This window comes from Drosophila sulfurigaster, chromosome 2R (assembly GCF_023558435.1).
Source record: "Drosophila sulfurigaster albostrigata strain 15112-1811.04 chromosome 2R, ASM2355843v2, whole genome shotgun sequence".
NCBI lineage: Eukaryota > Metazoa > Arthropoda > Insecta > Diptera > Drosophilidae > Drosophila > Drosophila sulfurigaster.
The window spans coordinates 2,535,522-2,549,868 of record NC_084882.1 but is presented as its reverse complement, the minus strand read 5'-3'; the positions used below and the strand labels follow the sequence as shown (position 1 = coordinate 2,549,868).

Genomic DNA, 14,347 nt, shown 5'->3' with positions numbered 1-14,347 from the left:
AAAATACGATTGACCACTGTAAAGCACCGCTACTACCCCCTATCCCCATAACAAAAAAAAAGAAACCACGCCAACGTCGTCCTTAAACTTTAATAAAATAAACAAATCCTTACATACTTCAATAAAACCAAACACACCACCGATAGTCTACAATAAAAAGTTCTAAGAATTGAAAGATATCCTCAGGCAGCACACATTCCTTTACACAGACGTCTCCAAGTCCGTCAATGGAGTTACATACAGCGTAACCTCTTCACAACACATCATAGCCCAGCAAATTCTACCACCTTATTTTCACTGCTGAGATAGCAGCCATTCTTCACGCATGTAGATATGCCGAAAAACAAATAGGAAATATCGCTATATATACCGACTCACTCTCAGCCCTTACAGCACTAGAAACTCCAAATAACTCTACATAATATACATTAGAAATCAGAAAAATTATCTATAAATACAAATACAAACTCACTCTGATATGGGTCCCAGGCCACTCCGGCATCATAGACAACGAGCTTGCAGACCAAGCTGCTAAGCAAGCGATCGCAGAAATAAACTACAACTTATTAGATACCCTTAAATTTATTAACAATTATATGAAAGACCAAAATGACCTTATATGGAACAACACATCTATACACAAGCGGTCGCAGAAATAAACTACAACTTATTAGATACCCTTAAATTTATTAACAATTATATGAAAGACCAAAATGACCTTATATGGAACAACACATCTATACATAAGCGATCGCAGAAATAAACTACAACTTATTAGATACCCTTAAATTTATTAACAATTATACACATCTATACACTACAATCTCATTAATACAAAAAAACAGAGCAATATCGAATTTTTAAAACCAACTATTTCTCGAATAGAAACCATTAAATTTATGAGACTCCGAATAGGACACACTAAACTGACACACAGCCACCTATTTGATAAAACACGTCCACCCACATGCCAACAATGTAACCTTAAGTCCGCCAAAATGTGGGGAATGAGGAAAAATGAACTTCCACTCCACTTCTCGATGTTGTCCATCAGGCACACACGATGAACTTATCGTTGTTTTTGTTTTTGAATACTAATTTTTTTATTCAGGTTCCTAATTTTATCAAGTATAATTTTTTGATGTCTACGAGTATATTAATATTTACATCCCTAGCAGCTAGTTATAATTGTTCCCATATAAATATTTTTTTTGATTTAAAATAGCTTGAACCAATATTGGTAAAAACAATTTTCATCTGTTTGATAATTAAATGTTCGCGGTTCACGAACAGTAAAAAAAATAAAACAAGCAGCGATTTGTTTTTATTTACTTGGTAGACTACTTTATTGTTACTTATGTATAAGCTCGCGGGCTAAGCGTCTTAGGCTGATGTCAGAGTGCGCGCGAGAAGCGATGCGATAATATTGGGCGAGAACGAGCGATAAACCACTGCAACCTTTTACATATGCAATCGCTCGAAAGATGTCAGAGTGAGAGCGAGTTGCGAGTTCAGGCGCGAAAGCGAGAGCAAAGCGAGAGAGCAGTTTGCAACCTGCTTTATCGCTTCAACTCTCTCAGAGCGTACGATTGTTTTGTTCCATTCTGTGATTTAATTACCGCTTATTTTCAAAATTTGGCCAACGCTTCTCCAGCCGACTACTAATTTTATTTAATATATAGTCAAAAGTTGAAATAGACATCCTTGAATAGTTAAAAAACTTTTCTGGGTGGTTTCTCAAGTCATTATATAAATTTTGAACTCTCCTTTTCGTTTCTACTGCAGTTAAGCGGATGGACGCCACTTTTTTTAAAACAAAGTTAAATGTTGCACTTCAAGCAAAAAATTTTCGTCCAAATCCATCACCATCATATTAATAACTGAAAAATAGAACAATGTAGATCGCTCTCGCAAAGCTCTCACTCTGACATCTTCTCGCTTCTCGCATCGCTTCGCATCGCTTCTCGCTCGCACTCTGACATCAGCCTTAGGCGAGGAAAGTGTCTTTAAAAACTAAACTCACAATATGCTGAGCCTTAACATGAAACTTCTTACTGCGACTTAAAGCTAACATACGTGTGATGTTTGATGTTTGTGTTAGTGCATTAATGCAGAGTCCTCAAGTCGCAAGTGGAAAATTTTAATTGACTTTGGACTTTTGAAAGTGGCACGATCGCCAATATAATAGGATCTTTTTGTTTGTGACAGTTGGTGCCGTCGCGACAAGTGTTTATGTTTACAATATGACTTGTGGGAAAGAATTTGGAAGATAGGGGAATAAATATGAGTATGTGTCACGTACGAGAAATTATTATGGAGGTGGATATATTACTACATCAACCTATAGAGGTTAGTTCAGGGTACTTAAGTGGGACTGGAATTTCAATATTATCGGCTTCAGCATTAGCACTTAAGTTTGTGTCATGTTTTCTTAAAAATTTTTGTGTTATTGTGTTGAATAGTGTTTTAATTTTCTTATTCACTAAGTGGTATATAACAATGAGGATTAATATTAATACAATCATAATTATTGAATATTTATAAATGTTGTTTTCTCTATTGTTATACATAATCATTTCTTTTATCTCAATATGTGATAGTTACATTGTATTCTGTAAACATAATGGTTGTAAATTGTTGTGCTCTATTTGAAATTTTAACATTTTTTAATTCAATGGTACAATTAAATATTTTTATTATTTTATCTTTTTCAATATAAATCGCTACAATTTTGATTTAGTTTGGTTCTGATTAAGTTCCAGGTTATTATAATATTCGGCTCCACTATTTGTATGAGTTCTTCTTTACGATATTTATTAAAAGTACAAATTGGAGTCTCATGTTTTATTATATTAGTTATGCATTGATCATTTATGATCTTTTTAGAGATTGAATTCGAAACAAAGTTAATGTGTAGTTAAAATTTTCCTTCAATATTTTCATTTATGATTTGTCCATTCTTATCTGGGTAAGGGATTACTTGGAAAGCTTTAGTTTCAAGATTACTCAATGGGATATGCGACATTATGAAAATTTCATTTGTAAGTGTATTGAACCATGCAGAAGTTTTGATATTCATTTATTTTTCGTGATTAATATGATCTATTTGATCGTGTTTAAGTAATTTTGGATTGAAGATTCCAAAGCGAGTTAATTGTAAGCCTAGTTCAATGTCTCCTATATATTCGGTGAAATGTTCAATGTTAAAAATTAATGAATTTAATTGTTTTTCTTTCTCTAAAATTTTGCTTTGATTATTTATAATGTTAATACCTTGATTAAATGTGTTTATAAAATCATTAAGATTATTTGCCTGAATTGAATTATGGGCAATAATATTAATTTGGTTTTAAATTGTTTCTTATCCTCTTCAAATAATGTGCCAAAAAGAATTTAATTTGTAATTTGTTTTTCTAATTTATTCATTAAATACAAATAACATCAGCAATTTAGGATGTTTCATCATTTGGGCTGGAATTAACATATTTACTTTTGTTAATTACTTTCTTCTCTTTAAACTTCGATCTATAGTGTGTAACTTTTCTGCCTCTATTCGTTTCTTCAAAATGTTTTTCATCAAGCTTTTTATACCCGCTACCCATAGGGTAGAAAGGTATTATAACTTTGTGCCAACAGGAAATGTATGCAACAGGTAGAAGGAGGCATCTTCGACCCTATAAAGTATATATATTCTTGATCAGCGTCAACAGCCGAGACAATCTAGCCATGTCCGTCTGTGTGTCTGTGTGTCTGTCCGTCTGTCCGTATGAACACCTAGATCTCAAAGACTATAAGAGATAGAGCTATAATTTTTTTGACAGCATTTGTTATGTTTGCACTCAGATCAAGTTTGTTTCAAATTTTTGCCACGCCCACTGCCGCCCCGCAAATAAAAAAAACGAATACCAAGTGTAATTTAAAAGCTAGAGTTGCCATAAGTGTATACAATAATAACTATAGTAGTTATGATTCCTGAAAATTTGGTTGCGATCAGATAAAAGTTTTGGAAGTTATTGAAGAAATACTTTTGTATGGGCAAAACGCCTACCTACTAGGGGTCTTAGTTGCTTTGGCTGACAATCTGGTATATTGTGCCGTCTATGGTATATTTTGAATGCGGTACTACACCGATATACCACATTTACAATTTGGTACATTTTTAGTATTTTTGCAATATATTAGGTATATTTTGAGAATAATACCGCAAAATATATTGCTTTTATTTAAAATGGGTAGCGGGTATCTGACAGTCGAGTACACTCGACTGTAGCTTTCTTACTTGTTTATGTTACCTGTCTTTTGAAAGGATTTGTTGTTTTGATTTAACCAATGGAGCTTGTCTAAATCGTGTATCTACTTCAAAATCATTTCTGTTTTGTTGAGGTTATTTATTTGATTTATTTTATTCTCTTGTGAGTTATACTCAGGGGTTCCTGCATAAATAAAAATATCTGCTGGGGTTCTATTCGTAGCTTTATGTTTTGTTTTATGATTATAAATGTATAATATTGTTTCAAATTTTGTTATTTTATTTTCTACATTATCATCGCTTCCTATTATTCTTAACTTTTCATTTATAGTTTTGTGAAACCTTTCTATATCTGATATTCGTGTTTTACTTGTAGTTATGTTAATTTTTATGTTTTCTTCTTGTAACCAAATCTGCAAAGCTGCACTAATAAATACTGAGTCAATGTCTGCTTTTATTTCTATGGGCTTTCGCATTTCATTGAAAACTTTTAGTAAAGCTTTTAGAAGCGTTTAGCTTCTAGCCAATCTCTACTTTGGACTTCAACTAATGAGCGAATTTGGAATAAATAATATATAATATAAAAATCTATTACATATTTGTCCCTAACATTAAGTACTTCGGGTGTTATTTCGAACGTGAGTTTTGTATCTCTATGTTCAGTTTTTGCTATGTTGCAAATTTCACATTCATTAATTAAGTTTTGTATTAGTTTCTGGTAATCAGGGTAATAATATTTTTCCTTAAACAAATTTATTGTTTTTCTATTCCTGGATGTAACAACTTTTTATGTGTTTTCAAAATTAATTCTTTAAACTCTGCGAAAGTTTGTAAGTCAATTAATTTCAAGCTTGTTTTCATTATTTTAGTTATATTATTCGGACTTATTATTTCTAAATAAGCTCTTTGAAAAATTGGAAAATCTATTTCATTGTGAAAATAGACAATACTTGTTCGAGCAAAGATATTCCTTTATCATATCTTTGGCGTATTGATTAGTCATTTCCTTATAAGAAATTTTAATGTTAAGTTTATGGAAATAGTGAGTTGTTTCAACTTTGTTATCATTTCCTTTTATAAATTCTATTTGTCTGTTAAAGTAATTTAACGGTCTTTCAGCTATAGGTATGTGATATTGACTGTCCTCTTGAGCGCTATGTATAGTTGCTCCGGTGCTAACTACATCTTCTCTAAGAAATTCTCTTCTATTTTTATACGCGAAAGTGCATCTGCTACATTATTTTCTTTTCCTGGTAAATACTTGATTTGATAATCATATTTGTTTAATCGGATTTTCCATCTTTGTAATTTCATATTTGGTTCTTTAATATTACTGAGCCAAACTAATGGTTTGTGATCACTTAGGATTTGGAATTTTCTACCGAATAAGTAAAACGGAAATGCTAAGTTGCCCACATGATAGCTAATAGTTCTTTCTCTATAGCTGAATAGTTTGATTCGTGTTCGTTTAAAGTTCGACTTGCATAGCAAATGGGTTTGTGTTCCTGTGATAGAACGGCGCCTATAGCGAAGTTGCTAGCATCTGTTGTCAATGAGAATGGCTTCTCGAAATTTGGATAAATTTGTATCGGATCGGATGTTATTAAAACTTTGAATTTTTCGAATGCAGACACATAAGTGAAATCTTTTATATTTATGGTGGCGTTTTTCTTTAATTTTGTTGTCGTAGGTTTTGATATATTTGCGAAATTGGGTATAAATTTGCGGTAAAATCCGCATAGACCTAAGAATGACATACGAGTAAATTCGTAGTGACCATGCTTGGTTGAAAAGGCAGTTTTGCTATTGAATCGGAATCCATTTGGATTTGATGGAAACCCTTTGCAAGATCGATCGTAGTAAAATATTGGCATTTGCCTAACTTGTCTAGGATCTCATCCATATTTGGTATGGGGAACTTGTCATCAATGGTTATTTCATTGAGGTTTCGGTAGTTAATGACTAACCGGAATTTTTGTTGTCCTGAAGCGTCCATTTTCTTTAGAACAATCCAGATGGGTGAACAGTAAGGGGATTTTGATTTTTAATTATGCCCTGCTCTATCATTTCGTTGATTTGTTTATTGACCTCTTGATCATAAGCCTGTGGGTATTTGTAGGGTCTTTTGTATATTGGGTCTTCGTGTTTTGTTTGAATTGAATGCTTAATCGTACTAGTGAAAGTCAAATTGTCACTTTCCCGGTACTGAATATTGCGAAATTCTTATAAAACCTTTTTTAATTTTTCTACCTCTTCTGTGTTAAGATGTTCTAATCTGAACTCATTATTATTATTATATGGCCATGACAACCCTTTTATCGGGTCTCAGCCTGAAGCGCAATGTGCCTCCACGCGTCTCTGTCCTGAGCGCGTCTTCACCAGTTGGTAACACCAAGTGTGGACAGGGTTTCCATCACCTGGTCTTGCCAACGCGTTCGGGGTCGTCCTCTCCTTCGTGTCCCAACAATCACCGCATCAAACACCCTACGAGCCGGAGCGTCTTCTTCTGGCCCAGCCAGCGAAGTCTTTGAGATTTCACTCGACTGGCTACGTCAACATCACCGTACAGCTCATACAGCTCGTGGTTGTATCTCATCGTCCACGCAGATTGGACCAAAAATTTTGCGAAGAATTTTTCTCTCGAACACTCAAGAACAGCTGCATCTGACTGCGTCACTGTCCAGCACTCCGCACCATATAGGAGTACTCGAAGAATGAGTGTGGTAGAGTGTGGTTTTGTGCGTCGAGAGAGCTCTACTATTGAACTGCCTACTGAGCCCAAAGTAACACCTGTTGGCAAGTGTTATTCTCCGCTTAATCTCCAGACTGACATCATTTGTTCTTGTTATAGCAGTGCCTAGGTAGATAAACTCCTTGACGGACCCAAAGCTATAGTTCTCTGCAGTCAGTTGAGAATCAAGACGCCGCGATTCTCTGCTAGAGCACACCATAAACTTTGTTTTCTCCTATTCACTGCTAGTCCTACTTTTGCCGATTCCTTTTCAATAGCCCCGAAGGCTTCTGTGACATCACGCTTGGTGCGGCCAATGATATCAATATCATCAGCGTAACCAAGGAGCTGGACACATCTGTTGGTTAATATCGTGCCCGTCCGATGCACACCAGCCTTTCTTATAATACTCTCCATTAAAATATTGAAGAGTATACAAGACAGCGAGTCACCTTGTCTGAGGCCACACTTGGTAGTAAAGGTTTTGGATTGGCCACTTCCTACCTTGACAGAGCTGATGGTGTTGCTCAATGTCATTCTGCAAAGTCTAGTCAGCTTTGCTGGTATACCAAGCTCAGACATGGCGGCATATAGGCGATCTCGCCGGGGGCTATAAAATTCGGCTTTGTAGTCGACGAAGAGATGGTGCGTGTCGATCTGGTTTTCGTAAGACTTCTCCAGGATTTGGCGCAAGGTGAAAATCTGGTCAACAGTGGACTTGCCAGGCCTGAACCCGCACTGATAAGGTCAATCAGTGCTTCAGCATAGGGTTTCAGTCCTTCACACAATACGCTCGTTAGGACCTTGTATGCAACTGGAAGAAGACTAATTCCGCGGTAGTTGGTGCGCACCGTGGCATCATCCTTCTTCAGGATGGGACAGATCATGCTGAGGTTCAATCTTCGGGCATGCTCTCCGTGAGCCATATCTTACTGATTAGTTGGTGCATGCTCCTACCAACATATCACCAGCTGCCTTAAACAATTCTGCCGGCAGGCCGTCAGCACTTGCAGACTTGTTGTTTTAAGCCGTTGGATTGCATCCTTGACTTCGATATGACTTGGGATTGGCACTTCTATATCAGTGCCATATATTGGGGTTCGTGGATCATAGTCTTCAGAGTCTGTGCTTGAGCCAGATAACAGACTCGAGAAGTGATCCCTCCATAACCTCAGCACGACCTCGGCTTCTGTGACAAGATTTCCATCATCGTCCCTGCACGCCACTCCACCAGTCTTAAATCCTTGGGTCAGACGCTTGACCCTCTGGTAGAAGTTACGTGCTTCATTTCTGCATCTGCTGCTCTCTATGCTCTCACACTCTTGCCTTTCCTGCTCTTTCTTCTTGCGTCTGAAAAGGCGCTTTTCGTCTCTTCTTCTCGACCTGTAGACATCCACAATAGCTCGTGTCGCCCCAGCCTGCAGTGTTCTTCTGTAGACACCGTCCTTTGCAGCTGTTGCGTCATGACACTCCTGATCATACCAAGGATTCCTTGTTAGAGGACGCTGGAATCAAGCGCTTCTGCCGAAGCTCGCAGGGAGTGAGATATGAGCACCCACATATCGCTTATGTCTTCAGGTATTAAAGGTGCTCGGCTTATTAGCCCCGAGACGTGAGTGGAGAATGCATTCTTCGCCTATTGTGATTGCAGCTTTCCGATGTCCAGCCTTCTTAACGCATTTCGACGTGCAATCTTCGCCACACATAGCCGTGTGCGAATCTTAGCTGCAACAAGATAATGGTCGGAGGGATGTTGGGACCCCGACAGGATCGCACATCGAGTATATTAGATGCGTGCCTTGCATCGATCACAACATGATCGATCTGATTTCTGGTCAGTCGATCGGGAGAGAGCCAAGATGCCTTATGGATGTCCAAATGACGGAATCCAGTACTACGAACTACCATATTATGCGCAGCTGCAAAGCCTATTAATCTGAGACCATTACTCGAGGTGGTCTCATGTAGACTAAATCGCCCGACGGTGGCACCAAACATGTCTTCTCGTCCTACCTTGGCATTAAAATCCCCGAGGAGAATTTTAATGTCATGGGAAGGACAGCGGCCATAAGCTCGGTCGAGCTCCGCATATAAAGCGTCCTTGGTGGCATCGTCCTTTTCCTCCGTTGGGGATGTGCGCATATCAGGCTGATGTTAAAGAATTTGGCAGTAATTCGGATCGTTGCAATTCTCTCGTTTGTTGGCCGAAAGTGAGAGACTCGGCGCCGTAGCCTGGCACCTACAACGAAACCACAACCAAATTCATGCCGTTCTGGATGGCAGCTGTAGAAAAATGTCTTTATGCAGCCTTGTCCTATCCATCGCATTTCCTGGATACCAGTGATGTCAGCCGTACATTTGTTGAGGGTATCTGCTAGTTGTTGAGCAGCACCAGGTCTGTGCAATGTTCGTACGTTACAGGTGCATACTCTCAAATCATTGTCCTTTTACGCTTGCTATGGTCGTCAACGTTAGATCGGTTCCTTTCCGAGGCTTCTCTTGCTTCCTTCACTGAAATTGTGTTTTACATGGGTGGATTCCAAGTCCTACGCCAAAACCTAGTTTGTAGAGTTAGGACTCTCGTCGCGTGCTTTAGTTTGCCACTCAACGGCTGTCGAGTGACAATCCAGGAAGAACCACGTGGAGGTAGTGCGTCGGTTGAAGAAAGTAGTGACAGGAATCATGCTGGCATTCACCAAGTTATATGCAATCAGACACTTTGACCTGTATGCTTTCCCCATTCTCCCCAATCTGAACTCATTACATTTACTCATTTAATTCATCTTCGATTGCGAAGTTGAAGGGTCTGTCTTCGGTTAAAGGTGGATTTGCATAGTTTTCTGTATAAGTTACTTCAGAATTCTCTTCGCTGTTTTGAAATGTGAATTTATGGTCTCATAATGTAACTGTTCCATTTTCGTAATCAATTTGGGATTTACTGGCTTTTAAAACTCCTTCCTAATAGCATATCATAGTTTTCAGAGAAATTTTGAATGCAAAATTTTTGTTTTATAGGGCAAAGTCTACTGGGACTGAAAAGTACATTTTCTGATAATTCAGTAATGCCATTAATTGTTTGAACATTGATCGGGTTTTATAAGTTGGAAAACTGAAAATATTTTGTTTTATAAAATTTATTGAAGAACCTGTATCAATGATACATTTTAGGTTTACTTCATTCATCTTAATTTTATGTATGGTGTATTTACTCTGCATTTTGTTCCGACGCACTTTGATGAAAATTTTCACTTTGTTCCATCATGAACTGGCCACGACTTATTGAGGTGTCCCTCGAATAATTATAAGGGTTTTGGTTTGAGCTTATTTTAATTTTTTATTAAACTCTTGGTGAAGGTTTTGATTATTTTGGTTTGAATTTGAATGGTTGTGGTTTAGAATTGGACGTATCATCTGAATGAAAATTATAATTTATGAATCTCATAAGATTCATAAGATTCCTTAACATGAAACTTCTTACTGCGACTTAAAGCTAACATACGTGTGATGTTTGATGTTTGTGTTAGTGCATTAATGCAGAGTCCTCAAGTTGCAAGTGGAAAATTTTAATTGACTTTGGACTTTTGAAAGTGGCACGATCGCCAATGTAATAGGATCTTTTTGTTTGTGACAGTTGGTGCCGTCGCGACAAGTGTTTATGTTTACAATATGACTTGGAAAGAATTTGGAAGATAGGGGAATAATTATGAGTATGTGTCACGTACGAGAAATTATTATGGATTTGGATACATTACTATATATTTATATATATAATTATGTGTTCGCGTGACGCGAATGTTAAAAAAACAACGATTTTATTTTTAAATAACTTGTAGACGAACTTTATTGGTATTGGAAGATTAACGGGCTACGCGTCATATCTGAGAAAAGTGTCTTTAAGACCTGACTTTACAATTTGATGAGTTTGAACAAGAAACTTCTTATTGCGACTTAGAGCTAACATAAGTGTAATGTTTTGTGTATGTGTTAGTGTTTTAATGCTGAGTTCACAAATTGCAATGGAGAACTTTAATTGATCTTTGGTCTTTGAAGGTGGCTTGAAGTGGATCTATTTGTTTGTGACGATTGGTCGCCGTCGCGACGAGTTTATGTTTAGAATATAATCTGATATTTATGTATGTGAATGCAATAAGACGTTTTGGAAGATAGAAACTAGCCATGTACTGAGCCTCATATAAGAAAGTAGGAGCATTGCGTACGTAACTTTTTAACGAAGTAAGGTATCGGTCTGAAAATTGAAATATATATTCAAAGGCATTTTAAGCAACTAAATAAAAGTGGGCGTGGCATGATAAAAGGCGGAATTTAATTTTTTTTTATTATAAAGTTTATTTGCTTTCCAACAAGTAGGTAATTTTTGCATTTTGTTGACTTGGAATATAATGTCATCTTATTAGAATCTCAAGTCTTTCTTTGACTCGATTTGAGGAACTTTGGAACGACTTTCTAAAGTCAATGACATAACAGCATCTCGATTCTGTGGCATAACTCGTCGTGAGACATGTGTTAACAACTGCACACATCGTTCGGTGCCCTGAATGTGCGATGAAATTGCTGGATCTGGCATTGGTATTTCAGCAGAATTTATGTATTCCAGCAAGTGATCGTGTGGGATGTTTGCAGTAAATGGAGGTTCAAATAAGATGTCGTCATTATCCAAGTCAACTAAATGCATATAATCGGTGCAATCGAAATTAATGCGATTCTTTTTATAAGATCTAAGTTTAGTTGGGTCATATAATTTCTCGCGATAATACATAATTTTATTAATTGCTCTTTCGCGAACTGTTTTTCTTTCATCGAAAAGCATTGTTAACAAAATATTTTCTGTATGGGCGAAGAATGCATTGTTTTGGATTGCTTTGTTTACAATTTCTCTTAGATTTTGTGGTAAAAATTGCGTTGATTGAATAAAATTAAATAAAAGTTTACTGCCATATACCACCGAATTAAAATATTTGACATTAAAATACATCGGTATATAAACTTTCATAATGAAATTAGCCAACATTTTTAAATTTGTCGAAGGTAAACTACTTGCGACATAAAGACGTAAAACTCTGCTGGCTTTTGTTAACCAACGAGAATGAACCATTTTTCCGGGTTTCATGCTGGCAAGATGTTCTGGACACAAACCTTCCGATACAGCTTTGGCTATTCGATAGAGATATAAAACATCTGTCGAAAGACTTTTTTCATCTCCATTATCCATTGCAGGAGGCATATTCCCCAATGAAATGGGTTCAAAGTCAGGTATGGCCTAAAACAGAATGTTTGTTTTAATTTGAAAATGCTCTATTAAAACTTGGCTCTTACCGGAAGTTGTTCACAGGTCTCAAGTAACTTCATCAAAGTCCCACTAGCTGTACGTGGTCCACTTGTAGTTGCATTTTCCAAAGCATTGAACAAATGGCGAAATGGAAGTTCGTTAAAATGCAGCAAACAAACAAACCAATGTAATGGTTTATTCAATAAAAGTTCAAATTTTCGAATTATTCCATTTTCAATTCCAGTATTGGTGGGTTCTCCATCACAGCAAACTCCAATCAAGTTACTAAGCGTTAATTTTTTTTCCATAAAGAACTCCCATAATTGGATTTGCTTAGTATTGGAATCCTCAGCATTAACTTTTATGTGCCCCAACAGCTTGCCTTGCGGTTCCTTAAGAATCACAATGTGAGACTCCTTTTGTACTCTCGGATGGTATTTTCCATTAACTTCATTCCGTGTCAGAGCGTCATTTTTCCTGCCATCAAAAGAAAAAGCTAGTAAAGCTGAATCATTTTGCTGCATACGTCGAACGGTCTCTTTGCATTTCTTTTTTTCTCGTGCAACTTTGGATTTATCCATAATAATTGTCTGCCCATTTTCATCAGTAAATCCAATGTCTTTAAATAAGGCTGTAGCCAAACAGGAGGCAACTCTGTCGGAAATGCCGAATCTATCACACATCATTGCGAAATTAAATGCATCGTATCTCTTAGCGTAAGGCTCCCGTTTGTTGAAACTCAGATCTTTTGCTGCTGGCATTGCAAACTCAAATTCACTTTCGATGTTCATATGCGCAGATTCGGGTCTATAAGAAGGATCAGAGCTTTCTGGCAATTGGCTTGACTGTTGATCGACTATATTTAGCACGACTTCGGGAATGGTATTCCTTCTGCTGGTGTGTTGGTCAATCATGAACATTTTCAAGTGGTCAGGAATTAATCCACAGGAGCATGGCATTGTTTTCTTACAACTGCATTTAGCGACATAAAACAAATCATTTAAGCTTTTCTCAAATTCAGTAATTGAATTAGTTCTAGTAATGCTTTTGACTTCACGCTTATATTTTTTTATAAATTTATTAAGCTTTCTAATGATGCTTTTTATATTTATTAATTTAATATTCGTCTTTCTCCAAATTTCAATTATTTTGTCTGCAATCATCGGAGAAAGGCTTGCATAAGAGAGTTGTCTTTTTGTTTGCTGTTTATTGCGATCACTCACGTAAAAATAATATTTAAGTACATCCCGAAAAGTTGGCAAATTTAGCTCGGAAAATTCACTAGGTACACCAATAATATTTGTTCTCTGCTTTGAATTGAAACTTGATGCAGACATCATTATAATACTGTCAATTTCCGAATTGTCAATAGACATCGCTGATGATTCCATAATTTTATATTATTAGCACACGTTTCTTTGTTAACAGTCAAATACTAAGTAAACCAAATGTATTACACAAATTTAGAACAGATAACAATCTTGAACTTTAATTACTGCTAGTCTATGGTATTCAATGGCGTAGATAGCTATTTTCGAAAGAGGGATAACTTACCAATAGGGACTGATGCTCTTGACTGCCCCCACACCTACGGCACTGCCGTTGGTTGACAAGTTTTACCGCAAAAATCATTTAAATAAACTGTTATAAGAGGAACGTAAAAAAGCTTCACGAAAGCTTTAATATTATTATATTTCTAAAGCTTATCTTTAGAAAGCTTTTTAATGTAATAATATATTTCTTTGCAAGCAAATAAACTTTATAATAAAAAATAAAATTAAATTCCGTCTTTTATCATGCCACGCCCACTTTTATTTAGTTGCTTAAAATGCCTTTGAATATATGTATATTTCAATTTTCAGACCGATACCTTACTTCGTTAAAAAGTTACGTACGCATTGCTCCTACTTTCTTATATGAGGCTCAGTACATGGCTAGTTGGTTTTTTTTGTTGAATTAAAAAAAAAATTATAAGTTAAATAAATTTAAAAAAAAAATTATAAAATTTGTTGTAAAAAAATGAATCAGAATTGACTCCAACATAATTGGAAAATGCGTATTTTTTTTTTAAATACATTAA

The 14,347-nt window shown here is 36.2% G+C and overlaps 1 protein-coding gene across 1 annotated transcript; it reads right to left on the bottom strand.

Annotated features, from left to right (window-relative positions):
* Positions 1 to 11,388: 11,388 nt before the first annotated feature.
* LOC133838960 (uncharacterized) lies at positions 11,389 to 14,011 on the bottom strand. Its single transcript, XM_062270235.1, has 2 exons — positions 12,315 to 14,011; positions 11,389 to 12,258 (listed from the first exon to the last, which is right to left on the bottom strand). Exons 1-2 carry the CDS (start codon positions 13,656 to 13,658, stop codon positions 11,392 to 11,394), a joined length of 2,211 nt encoding a protein of 736 aa, XP_062126219.1. The 5' UTR covers positions 13,659 to 14,011; the 3' UTR covers positions 11,389 to 11,391.
* Between the last annotated feature and the right edge of the window lie 336 nt (positions 14,012 to 14,347).

Coding starts and splice junctions, on each gene's coding strand:
- LOC133838960 (XM_062270235.1), bottom strand. CDS start 13,658: ATGGAATCATCAGCGATGTCTATTGACAATTCGGAAATTGACAGTATT. Junction 12,259..12,314: donor AGACCTGTGAACAACTTCCG/GTAAGAGCCAAG, acceptor ATTCTGTTTTAG/GCCATACCTGACTTTGAACC.